The sequence below is a fragment of the Amborella trichopoda genome, chromosome 3 (assembly GCF_054954075.1).
Source record: "Amborella trichopoda isolate Santa Cruz 75 chromosome 3, AtrichopodaSantaCruz75HAP2 v2.0, whole genome shotgun sequence".
NCBI lineage: Eukaryota > Viridiplantae > Streptophyta > Magnoliopsida > Amborellales > Amborellaceae > Amborella > Amborella trichopoda.
This window is the reverse complement of record NC_142338.1, coordinates 52,709,500-52,730,961: the sequence shown is the minus strand read 5'-3', so window position 1 is coordinate 52,730,961 and position 21,462 is coordinate 52,709,500. Positions and strand designations below refer to the sequence as shown.

General features: G+C 34.1%; 1 protein-coding gene across 1 annotated transcript; it reads left to right on the top strand.

Annotated features, from left to right (window-relative positions):
• The first annotated feature begins 7,506 nt into the window (after window positions 1-7,506).
• LOC18429267 (legumain) lies at window positions 7,507-13,982 on the top strand. The gene is made up of 9 exons (XM_011623409.3): window positions 7,507-7,763; window positions 8,562-8,726; window positions 8,825-8,981; window positions 9,332-9,417; window positions 9,527-9,726; window positions 11,449-11,497; window positions 12,202-12,414; window positions 12,504-12,710; window positions 13,647-13,982. The coding sequence occupies exons 1-9, from the start codon at window positions 7,554-7,556 to the stop codon at window positions 13,833-13,835; spliced, it is 1,476 nt and encodes a 491-aa protein (XP_011621711.1). The 5' UTR covers window positions 7,507-7,553; the 3' UTR covers window positions 13,836-13,982.
• The last annotated feature ends 7,480 nt before the right edge of the window (window positions 13,983-21,462 follow it).

The window sequence follows — 21,462 nt, the reverse complement described above, 5'->3', positions numbered from 1 at the left end:
ACTTATAAAGGATAAGTTTTGGGCAGATTTTGTAGGGTACTTAAAAGGGAGAAGTTTTGAGATGGATGAGTGGTCGGACAAGAAAGGATAGAATTCGAAATGAATACTTTTGAAAAAAAATGAGGTGTAGAATACAAGGCGATGAGATGAGATAGAGCAGACTTAGGTGGGTTGGCCATGTGTAAACGAGTTAGTTCAAGATGAAAGATTAAAAAGTGCAACAGATAGGTCAAAAAAGATATAAGGTATTATGGTTTCACTGAGGGTATGACCCTTAATATAGCAAAATAGTGGATCGGTATTCGTATAGCCAACCCCAATTAGTTAAAAAAAGGCTTTCATGACATAATGATATAGGGAACCTATTTTACAATATTAAATTGAGATAACTACAGCACGTAGGTTGTTACAATAAGGGACCTTATTTATAGAGAGAAAGAAAGGCAAGGGACCTTAAAGAAAGAGAGGGAGTATGTGGGGAGAGAGATAGAGAAGGAAAATTGAAGAGATAGATATAAAGAGAAAATCAAGGAGAGAGATGATTGACCATTTGTTTCGTTGAACATGTAGCGCTTCCTTATAATTTTAGATGAATATGACACATTCCTTTATTTTATTTGTGTTATGGAATAGAGTAAATTATTCCAAAAGAATATAGATTGTTGGCATTGATGAACATATGGTTTTTTTTTTTTTTTTCATTTATTTGTTAACATCATCAGAGGAAGGGGAAGGGGAAGAGTGGTGGGCGCATAACCCACAAGTCTCAAGATCGAAACCTGACTCTGATAAAAAGCTCATAACCCACAAGTCTTAGGATCGAAACCTGACTCTGATAAAAAGCCCATAACTCACAACCTAGGATCGAAAACTGACTCTGATAAAACGCTCATAAAAAACCCATAACCCACAAGTCCTAAGATAAAAAATTGACCAAAAACCCATAAGCCCATAACCCACAAGTCCTAGGATCGAAAACTGACTAAAAACCCATAATCCAAGGATCGAAAACCCATAGCCCACAAGTCTTAGGATCGAAAACTGACTAAAAACCCATAACCCACAAGTCTTAGGATCGAAAACCCATAACCCATAAGTCATAGGATCGAAAATTGACTAAAAACCAATAACCCAAGTCCTAGGATCGAAAACTGACTAAAAACCCATAACCCAAGTCCTATGATCGAAAACTGACTAAAAACCCATAACCCAATGATCGAAAACCCAAAACTCATAAAACCCATAATCCACAAGTCCTAGAATCGAAAACTGACTTTGATAAAAAGCCCATAAAAAACCCTAGGATTGAAAACCCATAACCTACAAGTCCTAGGATCGAAAACTGACTCTGATAAAAAGCTCTTAAAAAACCCTAGGATCAAAAACCCATAACCTACAAGTCCTAGGATCGAAAACTGACTAAAAACACATAACCCACAAGTCCTATGATCGAAAATTAACTAAAAACCCATAACCCACAAGTCTTAGGATCGAAAACCCATAACCCACAAGTTCTAGGATCGAAAAAAATCAATAAAGGCCCATAAACCATAACCCACATGGCCTAGTCTGAGTGGACTTAGCCGAGTCATTCGGCTTGGTTAATTAACTTGAATCCTTTCCGTATATAAACTAGGAGAAGGATAAAATATGTCCCTAGTCGATTTTAGGGATGTATATGGTTATGTCGAATGGATATTTGATAGTCATTGTTTATCTCTATTATATTACTTTGGGATTGTATACAATGAGACCATTTACTTTTGATACAAGGTGGTCATATTTACTTACAACCATCTGATGTGAAATTTGATAGTTTGGCTGTGGTACAAAATTTGAGAAAATTTCTTTTGAAATTTGAGCTTGGTCAATGGAATAAATGTAGCTACCCAATTTCATATCCAATAGTCAAGATTAACCATGACCACCTTGTACCAAGGTAAAAGCTTTCATTCTATACTTTTCCTATTATTTTTCCCTGAGGGTATATCTGTTTGGCTGAAAGATATCTTTCCAATTTGGTAAAAGTTTTGCGTTTGACGTGCAAGAACTTTTATTTCTTTATGAAAGACATCTTCTAACAAAGTTTCCATTTCTTTATTAAAACATGAAAGTTTAAGTCCCTATAGGGGTATGAACTTAACCTTTCATAACGTTTTTTGTTACTATTCACTATTAACTATTTACAACATAATATATTATGTAATATTTTATTTGTATATTAAATAATATATTTAATATATAAATTATATTTCAATAATATATAATATAAATAATAATTTGTATGAATAATATAATATAATATATTATATTATTACGTATAATATAAATATATAATATTAATATATATTTGTTATCAAACACAGTACCCAAAACTTTCTTAACATTCCAACAGGTTATCAAAATCAATATCCAGAACTTATTTAAACATTCCAGAACAAAACATTTCAATTCTAAAAAAAATAGAAAAGTTTTTGTTTTTAAAAGATATCTTTGAGCCAAATTGTTGAGCAATAGGTAACCTCCATCTTTCAAGCTTTAAGGTAGTAATGCATTAAATAAAACTTCTCAACTTAATTGGGTCAGCAACCTATTTGAACTTTTTTCGAAAACCCTAAACTCATATACCCTAATTCGTGACTCATTTTTGTTAAACTCCATTTTGGTTTGGATGGCACTTATAAGCCCCGTTTGGAATCACTTATTAACGAGGAAGTTCGTTTACTCCACAACCCATTTAGGGGTATAACGGAACATGGTTTGGTCTGCTCTACTATTCAAGAGTAGGAGCTTTTTTATTTCATGCATATTAGGAAAAAGCCACCAAAGTGCTCACAACTCTATTAAGAAAACTATTTACAATTAACTCCAATAATTCAATCCTTCAATGGAGTTGTTGTTTTTTATTTAGAAAAAGCGAGCTTTATTAAGATAGTGAAAAGGCTACGAGGGGAAAAAAAAGAAAAAATAAAAGAGAAAGAGACAAAGGAAATAAAAGGAGGAGAGAGAAAGAGGAGAAAAGAAGAGAGTGGGAGACCATGGTTCAGTCAAGAGGTGGCCTCATTTACCAAGGAGTGTGTCACATAATTAAATCTATGAACAACTTGAGAGAACGTGACCTCAAGCAAATTAAGCATTGGAAGAATTTCGTCCATAAGGCCGCTCAACCTCCAAGGGGTGGAGTTCGAGCAAGAACACCAAGAAATGACATTTGCCTAATCTCCCTCGATGATCACTCTATGGAACAAGGTGTCCAAAAGGGCAACACCCTTTCTCACGACCTAGAGTTCAGCTTCATTGGCCTCATACTGATGCAGTCTCCCTAAGTATGTCCATAGGACTTCGCCCAAATGATCTCGAAGGAGGCCCCCATAGCCTACACTATGACACTACACGATGTCGTTGAAGTTAAGTTCAACCCATCCAACTGGAGGCGCTTTCTAGACTAAACATTTGGTAGGACTGAAAAGCAACAATTGTGAGTAATGAGAGAAAATCATGGGCTTGGGGACAACTTTAAGGGATAGAAAGGAGTACACCCCGAAAGCAATAGATCGCTGGATAGCTTCGACAAAAGAAGTCAATTCTGTATTGCGACTTTCAAATGTTCTCAAATTCCGCTCCCTCCATAGGTTCCAACAGACTGCAAGAACTTAAATCCTTCAAAGCTGAACTCCCAGAGCAGAGAAAGGAGGGGTCCACAGTTGTTGCAACCAGTCGTGTATCTCCGCATGTCTCGGGCCAATCCAATTGGCAGAACCCAATAGCCAATCCCACAAGGTTGAGACAAAAGGACAATGGATGAAGAGATGGTCAATTTATTTCACTTTTGCATAGCAAACAAACATTGGTAAGGATGAACCCCATTCTCCACAGACGATCAATGGTGAGGAGCCTCTTAAAGCCTAGCAGCCATAAAAAAGTTTTGACTCGATGGGGAACTTTACACCTCCATTACTTAGCTATTGAAGGCCTATCCTCGATATAACGGTTTCTATCAATCGCATGGTACAAATACGAGGCTGAGAACACACTGTTAGCGTATATATCTGTATCTGTATAGATACATATCTGTATGGGTGTATGGGTATACATCTCTTGGGTACATTACATATGTGTTGTGTATACATATTTGTACCCAAGAGATGCATACCCATAGATATGTATCCGTATAGATATGGATATATATATTAACCCACACCACCTTCAATGGAGTTGTTGGACTGTACAAACGGGACCTTATTCCATGAAAGAGGGTTGTTTCTGTCGTTTACTAAATATTACTCCCTGAAAAACTAAATTTCTGTCATTTAGTCATTGGTAGATTTGTAGCTCCCTCATGATCGAAATAATATCTCCTACTATTTTATGCATGTAATTTTCCATTGTTTGGAGCTTAGTGCTTTAAGAAAATGACATTTTCTTTTTAGTTGGAATTATGCAAAAAAGATAGTATTATCTCTTACCTTAGAGTTTCCCCTCTTTAAGTTTTTGAAAACCTCATTTGTCATGTGGGGGTAACACACTTGTCTATAGTCAATGTCACAATGCTTTCAAGAACACAGTAAATATTTGATTTTCTATTCCTCTCTGTTGTGATTCTTGTAATCTCGAAACATCCAAAATTTTAAGAGAAGTACGTGTTTTTTCAATCACATTTTTTCATTTTTTTTTTAACTGAAATTAACCTTTTTTTTGAGATTATATACAATTACAAGAATATTTACCATTGATATAGGGACATCATAATCACTCTTAGCTATTAGATATCAAATTAAATACCTTGGGTATGTTACGGAGTTCGATAAATTTTTTTGGAACTTTGAATGGAGTCAATGATACATTTATAACTTTCCAATTTGAAAATTTGATGAACAAGAGTGATTATGACCTCTTTGAGTCGTTGTACTAAAATTAAATGGCCACTTTGTATACTTTTTGCCTTTCATTCCGTTAATCTCTACATCAATTTTCTTCATTTGTTTTTACTTTGTTGTTATGTTTGTTTCCGTTTTTAATCTTCTCTTTCACACCTCTAACATTTCAATTAGAGTAACAAACAAAAGTGAGCCAAAGGAACGTGGCAACGCAACCGTTTTTTCTATCATATTTTGTTTTTGTTATCACATTTTCTGTAAGGTGAATGTTGTGGTGTGCCTCCCTACTTCGGCGTTACTTACTGCAGGAAACCAAGGAAAGGGATAAACATGGTGGGTGTGAATAATACAATTCGTTTCATGTTTGGGAAAATTTAGGAAAACAAATTTCATTTTATTATCCACAATTAAAAATAGTCTTTTATATTTTTTATATTTTATGTTTATGTCTCACTTTTGACAGTACACATGTATTTTAATTTTATTTTTATACATTCAATTAGGGAAAAGTTTATATAAAGCGTAAGCTCTAAACAATCAAATTTGAGCCTACATCAAAAATTTTTCTAAAAAAAGTTGTTTTGTTGCTTAAATATCATCAAATTGATCATCTCAACATCAAGGTGCATGGACATGTGAAAAAAATGGATTTCAAGTTTTGGAAATAGTATATTTTATACGTATTTTTTGGCAGTTAATTTACGAAAATTTTCATATATCTCTCGCGATCTACACTATTTACACTATTTTTAAAGCTTTAAACTTTATGATGGTTGAGAGCGTCGCACATATATAAATTTTTTTCAAATTTAAAATAAAATTTCTCAAATAATAATAAAAAATAGTCATAGTACACAATCCCTTCAAATATTCGACATATTTCCAGTTTCTAGATCAATAAAGGGTGACACATATGAATTTTTTTTTTTTTGGTAAGAATACGTGGGGGCCAGTTTAGATATTTGAAATAAAATAAAGGGTATTAATAGATCAAAGGGTGGGCCCAGGACCGTTAGCAAGTGGCGGGAATCGCTTGAGAAGGTTACAACGTCGCTTTTACGTGGCGCGAGCTCCCTTTGCATGTACGCTTAAACGTGTTCACGCCCACCTTGCCTATTTCTTCACCAACTCTTTTACCCCATAAAACCCTCATTATACCATTCATAACCATGTGTCATATTTTTCTTTTCTTGCTTTTTAACATGTATTTTAAAAATTCAAATGACCATTTAAACTGCGTAATCGGGGAAATTTTGCCAACTCTACTAGATTCGAAGGCAAAAACAAACTTATTTTTTAGAATTTATTTTCTCCAGTTAATGTTTAAAATCTAGAGCTCCCGATCGAGAATCGTTTATCCTGAACAATTTCTCGGTGATTTAAGTCTCTAACCCTAATCCCTCCTTTTATTTATTTTTAGTTTTTAACTAATTTTTTGCCAAGGCAATCCAGATTGACGTGGAGACTGATCAAAATTAACACTAGGAGCAAGCAACCTGAAATCATAGTTAAAAGAATAAGTGACAAATGTCCATGGAATGCACGCTCTAGATCTCCTTCAAAACTACATCATAAAAGTAAAGAAAAAGTTTATATAAAGTTAAAGATACACATAAAAAATCCAAATTTTAATGTTGAAAAACTCTCTATTTGATCATCTCGACATTAAGATATATGAATATGAAAAAGCAAATATTTTGAGTCCCAAAAATACTAATCTTGTAACATATTATCTAGACCGTTTATAGATCTACTTGACTTTAAGCGTTTTTGGAATTTAAAATTTTATAATTAAAAATAAAAACAAATTTTATGGTAATCTTAATAATTTTTAATACCAAAATTACATATTATGATAAAATTCGGAGGTGCCCTTTAATTGGATTATTTAAGGTTGCAACTTTATAGAAACTACACCCTAAAAATAATCATTTTTTTGTAAAAATATAATACAGGTTCTAGATTCATGAAACATAAAAAAGAAAATCGTTTCTTATCGCATTTAATTCATCTCCAACAACTTTAGTTAAGACTTCGTAATCTTTTACCAGCCTTATATCTCAATTCCTTTCACCTAGCAACAATATTCAATAAAAAATGGTAAAAGTTTATATAAGGTTGCAACTTTAAATGTAGAATTTCAAACGCACATAAAAATTCCATCAAAAACTTTTGTTTTAATATTGAAACACCCTTTTAATTAATCATCTCGACATCGCAATGTCGAGATGGAAAAAAAAAGATTTTGAGTATAAAGAATAATGCATCTTGCAACACATTATCTTGACCATCCATTTTTTAGATTTTTATTTGTTTATAGATTTATTATATTTTAATTATTTTTGGAGTTTAAAATTTTATAATTATATATGAAAATAGATAATCTTAAAGAATCTTTACTTCAAAATTACATATTATGATAAAATTTGAAGGCGCGGCTTAACTAGAATGTTTAAGGTTGTTACCCTATAAAACCCACAACCTTTAAAAATATATACACAAAGAAAACAAATAAAATAGGAGAACCCAAGTAGGATTAGGAGGTTTGTTAGACCCATGACCCCTTACTAAGCAAACCCCTTGATTGCCTTCTTGCTTAAGAACCGCGCGCCATAGCTACGAGCCCGTCCTCTCTAAAATCCGGTGATCCGTCATCGGACGGCCCGGCCTTTCCCGATGGCGACATCCGATCGGCGTAGCTCACTCTTCTACTTTTTGCTTCTCTCTCTCTTACTTTTCCGGCAACGAAGTTTTGGTGTCCGAGTCCACGAATGGGTCGACTCGGTGATTCGAATGCCGAGTCAGAAAGAAGGTGGTGAGGGAGTTGGTACCAGGTGGGCCGTTCTTGTTGCCGGTTCCTCTGGTTTTGGCAATTACAGGCACCAGGTAAGGAAGGAAATCTCAGCATGCATAAGTCGTGTATCGTTGTGGTGCTATATTTACCGTTCGTTCATGGTGATGGAGGGGGGAGGCTCACCACACCCTGGTGATTATTTGTGACTTAAATAAGAAAAGTAAAAGGACAAGTGCATGGTCTATGTTTGTCTGTTAGTTTTTTTATTTTTTATTTTTATTTTTTGGAATAATGGGGGAGCTCAATAGTCGATAGCTTGAGAATTGTTTCTTTGCTTATTTATTTGTTTCTTTTTTTGTATAATTATTCTTAGCATGAAAATTTATATGAAACTTTTTTTTTCCTATTTAAATTTTTTGAAAATGGACAGCCTAGATATACATGATGCATTAGTGAAATCCTGTTTTTTTTTTTTTTCTTTTTATATCCTCAATATGATCAATTTGAGTGTTTTCCAGGATAAGAAAACATTTTTTTTATGGATTTTTTATGTGCGCTGTACTGTAATGGTATAAGGTTGAAACTTCATATAAACTTATTTATTTATTTTTAATAAATTTATTCTGTAAGTAAAATTAAGAACAATACGAGATTTGAGGTGGGACTTATTTAAAATATAAAATAAATAATTATTTTAAAAATTTGAAGTACGATAGAATAAATGTGTAGATTTCCCTTTTTTGCAGTTGTTACCACTTTTTAATGCTTAAACCCATATTGGGTTGCGTATTCTACTATGGGGATGTCCATTTTGAGGGCTGAATTTATCATGCTCCATGTCTTTAACCATGCTCCATGTTTTTAACTATGCTCCATGTTTTGATTTGTAGGCTGACGTTTGCCATGCCTATCAATTGCTTCTAAAGGGTGGTCTTAAAGAGGAGAATATTGTAGTTTTCATGCATGATGACATTGCTTATAATGAATTCAATCCAAAGAAAGGAATTATCATAAACCACCCACAAGGAGAAGATGTTTACGCGGGTGTACCAAAGGTCTTTCTTTTATGATACCACAATTACTCTCCATGTTTTTTTTTGCTTTTAAGAGTATATGCATTCAATTTTGCGCAATTTTTTTTTTTGTAAAACAGGACTATACTGGGAAGCAAGTTCATACAAAGAACTTGTATGCAGTCCTCTTGGGAAACAATAGTGCAGTCACTGGTGGAAGTGGCAAAGTCATAAATAGCAAAGCTGAGGATAGGATCTTTATTTACTACTCTGATCATGGAGGTCCTGGTGTACTTGGTCAGTTAATTTTGCTTTCCCCGCCTTTATTTGGCTTTATCTTTTATTAGTCATATGGGATCCTCTACAAGAAGACCATTTATCTAGAAGATTATTTATCTTTTGTACGAGGAGGTCAATATCATTCTTGTCCTTTAGATTTCAAAGTGGGTGGTTGTAAGAGTGTCAATGATTAGATACAAAGTTCCAAAATAAAACTAGAAAGTTCTCGGACTTCGTGACTTACTTTAAGCCATCCACTTGACATCTAAGAAGCGGGAATAATTGTGACCTCGTTGTACGCAATCCCTATTCATATTTAGGCCTTAAATTGTACCAAATACTCTCATCATAACTTGTTTTCTTGTTAGGAATGCCAAATATGCCATTCTTGTATGCCAATGATCTCATGGAGGTTTTGAAGAAGAAACACAAGTCTAAGGGATACAAAGAAATGGTGGGGCATACAATCCAATTTGTTGATTCAAAGATGTTTTCTCAATGTGATGCTTAATTGTTCAATCAAAATCAATGGCTCAATGCACAATCTGTTTTCTATTGAGTAGGTAATATATGTGGAAGCATGTGAGAGTGGGAGCATATTTGAAGGGTTAATGACTGAAGATCTCAACATATATGTCACCACAGCTTCAAATGCACAAGAGAGTAGTTGGGGAACGTATTGTCCGGGGATGGATCCACCACCACCTCCAGAATTCATGACATGTCTAGGAGATCTATATAGTGTTGCCTGGATGGAAGACAGGTGTGTTTCGTTTCTCTCTTAACAAGTTTAGTAGAATAATCCTAATAGAATGTGTACACCATGCTCAAGGGTAGCTCAAGGGTGGCAATTGCGTTAGGTCAACCTACTAACCTACCTGGTTGACCTGACAATTCTGGATTTGGACCCAAATATTGGACCTGATGGGTCGAGACGGAGTCCAAATGACCTAGTCCTGGCCAAAGTTGGGTCTAGGTACATCCTCAACCGTATTAGGTCTAGGTACATCCTCAACCATATTAGGTTGGGTCAGTGGGTCCCACCAAGGTTGACCCAAGCTAACCAACCTGTTGTTTGTACAGAATATATATGTATATTATGCATTTATAATATAGATTTTCCTTGTATCTAGATGTAGAACTTGACTTCCGGGCTTGGGTCGGTTTTGGCTCCCACTTGGACCCAGCAAGGTCAGGTCCGGGTCGGGTCGACTTGGCCCTGATCCAACCCATTAAAACCCCTAACACCCCTACCGTGCCCCTGAGGGAGCACATTCTACACACAGTCACTCATACAAAAGAGGTACTTTTGAAGATTCATTCGATCTATTATTTTTGGATCCCATTGGAATCACTATATGAGTATCTTTTAAAAAAAAAAAAGCAATTTCTTTTAGTTCTCAAACACTTGGATCTGATTGTCCATTGACAGTCTCTAGCTATTGTTAGGACATTATTCGTATAGAATCTGTCTATTTTTTATTTTCCTTTTCCTTTTATGGGTTGGTGGGTCGGTTAAGGAGGTTACTGTGGAGTCCTACAAATATTTCGTGACAAGGTTTACCCAAGGGAGTGGATGGAAAATATTCTCCCAAGGAACATATCTTTGGGCTAGTAACAAGTAACAAAGAGTGAGTTGTCATTTGACATCTTATTCAAGTAGTTTGGGGCAGCATCTCCAAAACCAGGGTGATTTGGGGTCCCTGGAACTGGACTCGCCTAGCTAACGATCATGATCCAACTTGCGCAATTCTATGTGAAATGGGCAATTTTGCAACCGCTTATTTGTGGTGCTAGCTTTTTCAATCACAGGTTTATGATGTTCACTTACTATGGACAAAACCAAAAGGGCTCGATTATCCAATGTCGACTTTCTTTTTAACAAAACGGGAGTAATCCCTCTCTCCCCTCCCATAGCTCTCATCCCTTTGACTAGTGGCATTCCAAGGTGTTCAGACTGTCTGCCCCTCTATATAAAATTTTGGGTCTTGTTAACATATCATGTATTAGAGTTTACCAAATTCTTAGTTCCTATACCTCTCTGTTCTCCTCGACAATCTTGCTGCCTTTGTTTGTTCTATAGAGAGACTAGTTGAACCTGAAAAACATGATTGCAAGGAGGCTTTCATGCCCTGTCTGATCATCATCATCATGGGGCTCTTGTATGGAAACTAGTTCCACCTTTTATCTTGATGATCAAGTGGAATTCACTCCATTGTATGTTAATTATTAACAGGAACTAATGTGGAGTAATTCCTTTTTATTCCCTTAACTAATAATGCCTCGTATGTTCTAAATTATCCCAAAATAATTTTAACATTTTACAGAGAGAAGGATAATGAATTATCGAGTTATGCATCAATAAAGTGAATATGAAGTATAGTACTAGTGCACGAGGATATAATCTTATTTCCTATGCCCTCGACACATATATTCCTTTAATTTTCATATACTTATTGGTTACATGTTTCGTCTTCATTTGCAGTGAAACGCACAATCTAAAGGAGGAAACTATACAAAAGCAATATGTGAGGGTGAGTAACAGATAACCAGTCTTCAAAACCCTGAGTGTGTGCTTGAAGATATCATTTGATAATGTTGTAGTATAGTACTAGAAGAAATATTTGCTTCTAGAAATGTGTAAATTTTGATTTCCTAGGCACCAAAAACCCACATCAATTGAGTGATATGTTGGTTTACTTGACTCAATGTAAGGCTATAAGTAAGTCCTGCTTCTTGTGGAAGATTTTCACACTGTTGCCATAAAAGCTAATTGTTAGTGCTTAGAATTTGCAATTTGCCAAGTCAATGTACCATATGTACAAATGTTTGTCTAGTCTGATGAATTCATAGTTTAATGTAGAACCTAATACTTTGTAAATAACTAAGAAGCAAATGGTTGCCCTCTTTATTTTTTTTTGAGAAACTAAAATGGTTTGCAACTTTGCATTTCTAGATTGAACGACTTAGACTGTCGCATTGTACCAACATTTGTAAGCACTTCACATTTGACTCGAAAAAGGTTTTCACTATTAGCCATTTTATGAGATAGATTGAATGATGATTCTTGCATTATTCAAGTCGACCATTTTATATAACTTGGTTATTTAGGAATGTTTCCTTTCCAATGGGTTGCATTTACTTCTATATTTGGAGTTATTCCTCTTTGAACATGTAATGCTCTGCTCTTTTTTATGTTAATTTGTCATTAATCACTGTAAACTAAAAAATACCACAGGTAAAGAGTCGAACGTCGAACTACAACACATACACTGCAGGTTCTCATGTCATGGAATATGGTGACAAAAGCATTAAATCTGAGAGGTTGTACCTCTACCAAGGTTTTGACCCAGCAAATGCAAATCTTTCTGATAACAGCTTGCCTCTACAACCCAATAGAATGGACGTTGTGAACCAAAGAGATGCCGATCTACTCTTTCTTTGGCAGCGGGTGAATCTCTCTTCCTCTCACTCTCCCTCTCTTGATGTATACATGTGTGTGCATGTGTTAAATAATGCTTGCCCTATTCTTTTCAATAGTACAAGAGATCAACCGAAGGCTCTGAGGAGAAGGTTGCGTTCAGAAACGAGATGACAGAGAAGATGGCTCATAGAGAACATTTGGACAAGAGTGTTGATTTGATTGGAAGGCTCTTATTTGGTTGGGACAAGGGCTCAAATGTTCTTGGAGCAAAGAGACCATCAGGGAAAGCGCTTGTTGATGACTGGAGTTGTTTGAAATCCATGGTATGTCTATCGCTAAATCCACACTTAACCTTTTCATCAAAAGGCCTTAAGCCACTAAGATTTAAATTATCCTAATATTATAACACTCTCATAACGAGATCATCTCCTAGATACGAGTATTTAAGGAAGTTAAACCAGTGTTCAGCATTAAAATTGTCTTTGTAATTTGTATCATTTATGCAAATTTGTGATCTTGGTTTACACTAAATACTAAGATCTTTAATTTTTTCGAATAGAGTGTCTCCCTTGAGGAGCACACTGTAGAGTTGTTCCCTGAATATTTTTTATTTTTTTTTCCAATTTGCGGATCAATTTTAGAATCCGATATGACTATTTTAAATAAGGAAAATCCAAATTTCCAATGTACCAAGTCATTGACTCAAGGGATCATGTTTTGGAGCACACTATACTCCTTTTAAGGGGTAGGGATTATGTTTTGGGAGTCCACTATAACACTTGTTTTTAAGGGGCGAGTTACATGACTTCCAAACCGTTATTTTACTAAAAAACCACAAGTAACCGGTTCAGAACTTGAGGTTCATAATATAAACTCACCCAGAAAAAGAAATACCCTGGTGCGGAAATTTGGGGGAAAAATGAAGAACCCGAATAAAAGGACATGCACGAATAATGGGATATCTTTTTAATGCCGTAACGAGAAAAGATATTTACATTAATTTTCACTTGTAATATCTTGTTGAATTAGCCTAGATGATGGTTTAGTTTCTCTCTAAATCACCATTGTGTCATGTCTGATTTTTGTCACTCCGAGTTTAAAACTTAAGAAAATTATAATTGTAAGCTGAAGTTTAGTCTGACACCTGAAACTTCATTCTTTTCCCTCTTAGAAACTAGAGTTTGATCCAAATTTATTGAAAATTTGCATTTAAGAGTGTATCATACAAGCTTTTGACAAGTTTTATTTTGATGTTAAAGGTTCGAGCATTTGAAGAGAAATGTGGACCACTCACCCAATATGGCATGAAACACATGAGAGCGTTTGCAAACATTTGCAATGAAGGCATCTCTTTGGAGGTGATGAGCAAGGCCTGTGAGGAGGTATGTGGAAGAACCTATAAACATGGGATTTTGAATGTGGCTTCTCATCATGGTTTTAGTGGCTAGATGTATTTTGATCACAAAGTGACCCACGAGTTGTTTGCATGTGATGCTAAAGATATCAAGGAAGCAACAGGCTCGGAAGTACTAAAGCACGGTTTACCATGTATAAATGCCTTGTGTCTTTAATAAAGCAATGCCTCTTATTTGTTAGTGAAAGTCTAGAGAAATGAAACGGGACATTTTTCATGAAAAATATATAATAAAATTATCAAGTCAATGGTATGTAGTCAGATCATTTGCCGACCTTTGGGAAAAGGCTCTGGTCATGATTTTTAGTCAATTGTTGGTCATTGCACCTTTGAGGTCACTTGTTTTTGCTCTTAAGCTTTCTTCTTGGAAGAAGCAAGCTTTTAGGTGGACATGTTGTTATGAGTTCGAATCTGAGCAAGCTATAAAAGAAATACAAAGAGAAATGAATCGATCGAGTGAGCAATCTAGAAAAGAAACACAGAGAAAAATGCAGCGATCGAGTCGTTGGAGATGCAGGATGTCAAGACAAGTACTAAAGTCTGGTAGGTGTTCATGGTGTTTAGTGCCAGTGTTTGATCGTGGTTAAATCTTTGCCACTGAATCATTAATAGGGGTGTGTATTAATTAAAGGATTGTGGTTTCTATAAAGCCTAAGGCCTTGTGAAAACAAAGTAAAGCCTTTCCTTGAATCCTCATCCGGGAAGGCAAAAGAAATCTCCATGATAGGCGCTTTAAAATCAATTTCTAACATCAATAATAAAATTTGAAATTAAAAAAATGGTGCAGATCTTGTGGATATGTGAACATTAATTTTTAAGGCGAAGATCTAGATAATGTGTTATAATATGTATTATTTGTAGAGCTTCAATTTTTTTTTTTTTGACAAAACTATAATGTTCAAGTATTGATGATCGATGTTAAAGGTTTTCCTATAATTGTATTTTTGGATTGAGTTATGAAGGGAGGCTTTACTTATCCGGTTGCAGCCCAATCAAACAATTTTTCTTAATTAAAATCTGATTCAGGTTGTCGGAGTTGTTGGAATCGATTTTACAAAAATAAAGAAAGAATATAAAATATGAAAAAAAAAAGTTGCTCTCAGCCCCACAAGCTGGTTAGAATTGGATAAGCTGATTGGCCATAAAACGATCGTCGGAATATCTGAAAGCAGAAGTTTTATCCTCGGAATATCTGAAAACAGAAGTCACAGAGAGCATCAAAAGGCCAGTAAGTGTATATTGAATGGAGGAGAGAGAGGAGTAACAAAAGTGTATATCGAATGGGCAATTCGAATCCCTATTTAAAGAAAGAGGTGGCTTTTTAAAGTGACCCTTCGAATGGGGAGTTCGATCTTAGGTCTTGTCTCATGTAAATTGGAGCGTCTCGTAAAAATTGGGCAAGCAGCGACCCCGTGCATTTGTGCCGCTTTGAATGCCGACGCATGCTTCGCACATACACCTAAATGTCATGAACATAAAATAGGAGTCATTCCGTATAAGCACCACTTAAACTTCATTCTATCTTTCAACATGGGATTAAACTCGTCCGCTCTCTTTACTAATTAAGAATTTTGAAAAACCATATTTAATACTATTTGTAATGCTAACTTGTATTTTTTAAAACTAAAAATGCCAACACCGTTAGGCAAGCTTGGTCTGGGCTTTGGTCTATGTTTAGTTTGAAGGTATACAATACGTTGGGCCAAAAAATCATGCTAAAAGATCGAATCTTTTCATATGAGCATAGGACTTTAGGTTCTTGGGCCGTAAGCTCTTGGCTTGAAATCCGCTTCACCATATGGAAAATAATGCTTTAAGGTTGTACAAAAGGCTTTAAAATTATTGGATATTCAAGATCTGAAGTCATATTTGATTTTGTATATAAGAATTTAACTTTTGACACTTCAAAATCGAATTTAACTTTTGACGCTTCAAAATCCAAAGTCAAATGATTTTAAATATCATAAGTTACATTTGACCTTATATGACAGCTTGACTTCAGATATTAAAAGAAAAAAAAATAAAAGATCATGCATAAAATACAAAATTTTTTGGCAAAATCTTCCGTAACCTCAAATTAAGGGATATTAGCATAATTTTATTTATATAATAAGACAATTTTCCTATAATTCACGGAGTAATAAAATTTTGTGCCTTCCAATGTAGGCTGTGGATCAAATTTCATACCATACAATTTTCCCATCATGCACGGGGTGAAATTTTTATGCCTTCCAAAGTATGTTGTGGTTGAAAAATTTCATAACCATTGTATCCTTTTAGTAACACGAGCACCTAGCTCGAAGAATTTGTTTGGGCCAATGGTTTAAAAAACGGATTGGTGATCCGGATCGGGCACCCTAAAAACCGATCCGGATCGGCAAATTGGCGATACGGATTGGCGAATTGGCGGTACGGATCGGAAATCGGGTGAATCGGTCACAATAAAATTTCAAAAAAATCCGAAAAAATTATTAAAATTCATTATAAATATTGTTTTTTAGGAATTCAATAAGAAATGAGGGTACTCCATTAAGAATTTTCTTGTTTTTGAATGAATATGCGAATATTGATATGTTCTTTCCCTGCATGAACCGCCATTCTGCATTTAATTTACATCACACAAAAGGATAAACATAGAATTATCATGGAATAAGTATATCAACATACATGGACTACAATAAAGCATAAAATTAGTAACATACGATCTAAAAATAAAATGATAGACGACGTTGTTGTTCTTCTTGGTCACGCTGGTGCCATTGATTGAATTAGTTAGACAATTCATTGATTCGATCTAAAAACGAATCATCGATATTAGCAGGCGTCTGACTATTCCCAAATCCCTGAGTGTTAGTGTTTTGTTGTGTTCCCAATCCAAAATCCCCGAAGCTTGTCCATCCTTTATGCTCACTTGCACTGCCGTGTTCATCCCTACACCGTTACTGTTGGCACTCGATATGTGAATAATATAGCTGGGATTGGGTGGCCTCAGAAACATCATCTCCCTCATTTTCTCTTAGACCCCCTTCTCACTCTCCCTCATTAGGTGCAATATAACCGACATCTCCGACGAATTGTGGATACGTTGGCTGGCTGCTTCCTCTTTCATGCTGCTCATCACTTTCTTCAAGATTTGCATCACCGATAGCCTCAAGGAACGCTCTCTTGTGCAACACTGGCTCCTCTTCTACTATCCATTGATCTGCTGTGTTTGTGACAAATATTGTGTCTAAGTCTATCGGCCCATAGTGTTCAAGCTTTCTTCTTATTTGTCGCTCCCTGAGGTTTAAATTATAATGAACGTAGACTAGTTTATGAAGCTTCTCAGAAGCGAGTCGATTTCTCCTAATAGTGTGCAACCATTGGAACGTACTCTAGTTGCGCTCACAGCCAGTAGCAGAACATGTCTGGGAGAGCACCTTGATTGCTACCCTCTTCACAGATCCAGCTAACATCAGTCATTCCAACTAAAAATCCATGAACAATAGATAAAAAAAATACAGTTTTGCATTAAAAATATAACAACATGCATTTTTTTGCATAAATAATCTATCAACATACAATTTTTTCAACAAAAACTTTAACAATAAAAATTTAAAATATGGTTTAATACCTCATGATAATTAAAACCTTGTCACGATTTTCACATCTTTTCGGAAAATCATCATTTTCAAAAAATTCGATCATGGAAAAAAAAAAAATACAGCAAACTCAAACAATAAAAATTAAAAATTGGGTTTAATACATCATGATAATCAAAACCTTATCACGATTTTCACATCTTTTCGGAAAATCATCATTTTTCAAAAAATTCGATCATGGATAAAAAGAAATAATAAAAAAAAAGTACAGAAAATTTTCAAAAAATTCGATCATGGATTACAAAAAAAAATTAACAAATTTTCAAAAAGTTCGATCATGGATTAAAAAAAAAAATCACAAATTTTCAAAAAATTCAATCATGGATTACAAAAAAAAAATCGATCATGGATTAAAAAAAGAAAATCACAAATTTTCAAAAAATTCAATCATGGATTACAAAAAATTCGATAATGGATTACAAAAAATTCGATTATGGATTACAAAAAATTCGATCATGGATTACATAAAATTCGATCATGGATTACATAAAATTCAATCATGGAATACAAAAAAAAAAAAACATAAAAAAACAAAAAATTCGATCGTGGATTACAAAAAAAGAAAAAAACAATTCGATCATGGATTACAAAAAATTCAATCATGGGTTACAAAAAAAAAAAAAAAAATTCGATCATGGATTACAAGAAAAAAAAAACAAACATTTCGATCATGGATTACAAGAAAAAAAAACATACATTTCGATCATGGATTACAAAAAATTCGATCATGGATTACAGAAAATTCTATCATGGATTACAAAAAATTCGATCATGGATTACATAAAATTCGATCATGGATTACATAAAATTCGATCATGGATTACATAAAATTCGATCATGGATTACAACAAAAAAAAAAACAAAAAAAGCAAAAAATTCGATCGTGGATTACAAAAAAAGAAAAAAACAATTCGATCATGGATTACGAAAAATTCAATCATGGATTACAAAAAACTCTATCATGGGTTACAAAAAAAACAAAAAACAAAAAATTCGATCATGGATTACAAAAAAACAAACAAACATTTCGATCATGGATTACAAAAAAAAAAACAAACATTTCAATCATGGATTACAAAACATTCAATCATGGATTACAAAAAATTCTATCATGGGTTACAAAAAAAATAAATAAAACAAAAAATTCGATCATGGATTACAAGAAAAAAAAACATACATTTCGATCATGGATTACAAAAAATTCGATCATGGATTACAGAAAATTCTATCATGGATTACAAAAAATTCGATCATGGATTACATAAAATTCGATCATGGATTACATAAAATTCGATCATGGATTACAACAAAAAAAAAAACAAAAAAAGCAAAAAATTCGATCGTGGATTACAAAAAAAGAAAAAAACAATTCGATCATGGATTACGAAAAATTCAATCATGGATTACAAAAAACTCTATCATGGGTTACAAAAAAAACAAAAAACAAAAAATTCGATCATGGATTACAAAAAAACAAACAAACATTTCGATCATGGATTACAAAAAAAAAAACAAACATTTCAATCATGGATTACAAAACATTCAATCATGGATTACAAAAAATTCTATCATGGGTTACAAAAAAAATAAATAAAACAAAAAATTCGATCATGGATTACAAGAAAAAAAAACAAACATTTCGATCATGGATTAAAAAAAATTTGATCATGGATTACAAAAAAATCTATCAAGGGTTACAAAAAAAAAAAAAAATCGATCATGGATTACAAAAAAAAAAAAAAAAAACCAATTCGATCATGGATTACAAAAAAATCGATCAAGTATTACAAAACATTCGATCATGGATTACAAAAAATAAATAAATAAATAAAAATAAAAATAAAAATAAAAAATTATGTTCTTCACAGAGCCATTTTACATCAGCCATTTTAACTCAAAAATCCACCTCTAAGTGAATAAATTACATCCAATTGAGTACATTTTCTGATAAACAACAATATAAGGAATCAAAACCCTAAATTTTTAACACATTATTTCTAATATATCATGAAACAAATATCAAAAGGAGGAAAAAAAAAAAAAAAACAGCGGAATTTTGGTTCCGCAGACATCTCTGTGTTCATCTCAAATTTCATGCTGTAATTGACCAAATTACATAAAATTGAAAATTTTAAATCATAATAGACACAATAAAGATTAAAAACCCTACAAATTGAACTCATTATCTTCAAAATATGTCGTGAAAAAAATCATATGGTGGAAAAAAAAAAAACCCAAACTTCTTACCTGATTTTGTGAACCGAAGCCTTCAATCTCCAAAAAACTCTGTTTTTCTCAACGATTATCACAAATTAGTAACAAAAGGTTTTGATGCACAACTTTACGATCAAAATGCCTACAAATTTTGAAAGATTCATGTCCTATTTGCCATGAAACACAAGGAAAGGCGAAAACCCTAAAAATGCAAGTTTCGTGATCCAAAAACACCAAATTTTTCAACCATTTAATCCATGTAAAAGCTGAATAAAGCTGTTTACAGCCTGCAAATTAAATCACATGCCAAAAAAAACAAGAAAAATGGTAAAAAAATAACAAATTTCGAAGAATCCCGTGAAGAACACTGTGCAACCTCTGTTCTTCACGGACTCGCTGATTCCGTACAGTGAATCGGCGAGTCACTGTGCAGAATCGTCCGATTCTTGATTCCGTTTTTTTAACCGATTCGATCCCCCCATAGCGATTCTCGAGTCGAACCGGGCGAGTCCGGTTCGACTCGGCGTTTTTTTAAACACTGTGTATGACCCATTTGGGTCACCACATCGAAAATGTGACTTCCCCTTAGAGAGAAGAGAACTTCCTATAGAGCGAAACATTGCGATGGTGACTCACGTAGACTCTTGAAGATTGAAATATTGGTTTCTCGTAGAGAAGCGATTCCCATAGAGATTTTAGTTGGCTTCTAATTTTAGTTAAAGAGAAAGTTAGTTTTTTGTTGTTTTTGTGTTTTTGTATCTGGTGTTGTCGGTAATGGTTACTAGAAGTAAATAGAAGAATAACGACATGTGGTGTCCGTCGGGAGAGTGGTTCTAAAAAGGTTTGCTCGTCTAAGTTTTGTCAAGGGGAATCTTTAATTTAACTTTCGATATAATATATTTTAGTTTGTCATGCCTGTGGGTGTAGTATTTCTAGGGTGCATCACGTAAATCTCTGTGTTCATGTGGTATGTATTTCATGCTTATTTCTTATACTATTTTTTAACGTTAAAAAATAGTACAACCCGATACATGCGTACTCTTTTTTGCTAAGCATTCCATGCACCTGTTGTGCATGTCCTATGGTTTTTTCACGTCCTGACAATTGGGGGTGCTAACCACACCTTTCTATCTAATTTGCATGGTAGGATCCATGCTTTCTAATAATTGAAGTATCAAAGATGCAATTTTCATTATGCACCTGTTTTATTAATTTGTAGGAAATTTGCCGGAGGTGAGATACGTGTGTATTCTCTTATCTAAGCTTCCCCCACTTCATTATACTCTCTTTCTAGACCTCACCACGGGTCTCTCTCTTAAGAGGTCAGCTTCAGAGTTCTTATATCTTGTCATTCATCTATTGATGAGTAAATTATATACAGATCCAAAATAATTGATTAAAATATGAAATGATCCCGGTTGGAAATTATAATTAAGGTCAGTCAACTAATGTTTTTTTTTTTTTTTTTGAAATTGTCTCTCAGATGTCTTTGGATTGTATTTTAATTTTTAATTTTTTATTGTTTTTTCGTTAGTAGGGCAGCGCCCGAAGCTTCAGGGGCAGTACCCAGGTGATCCGAGGTTAGAATCGTCATACCACTATGTGGAGAGGTATGAGGTCCCATCCTCAAACCGCTATTTTTCTTGAAAATAAGAAATAAAGTGCAGTTCGAAGATGGGTAAGGCCTCTAACTAAGTTCTACTTAGTCTAGAGAGTGTTCCGAGGTTTGCTATTTTGCTCAAAAAGTAAGAAATAAAGCACAGTTTGAGGATGGGGACATCAGATCGCCGTTTTTATCAAAAAATA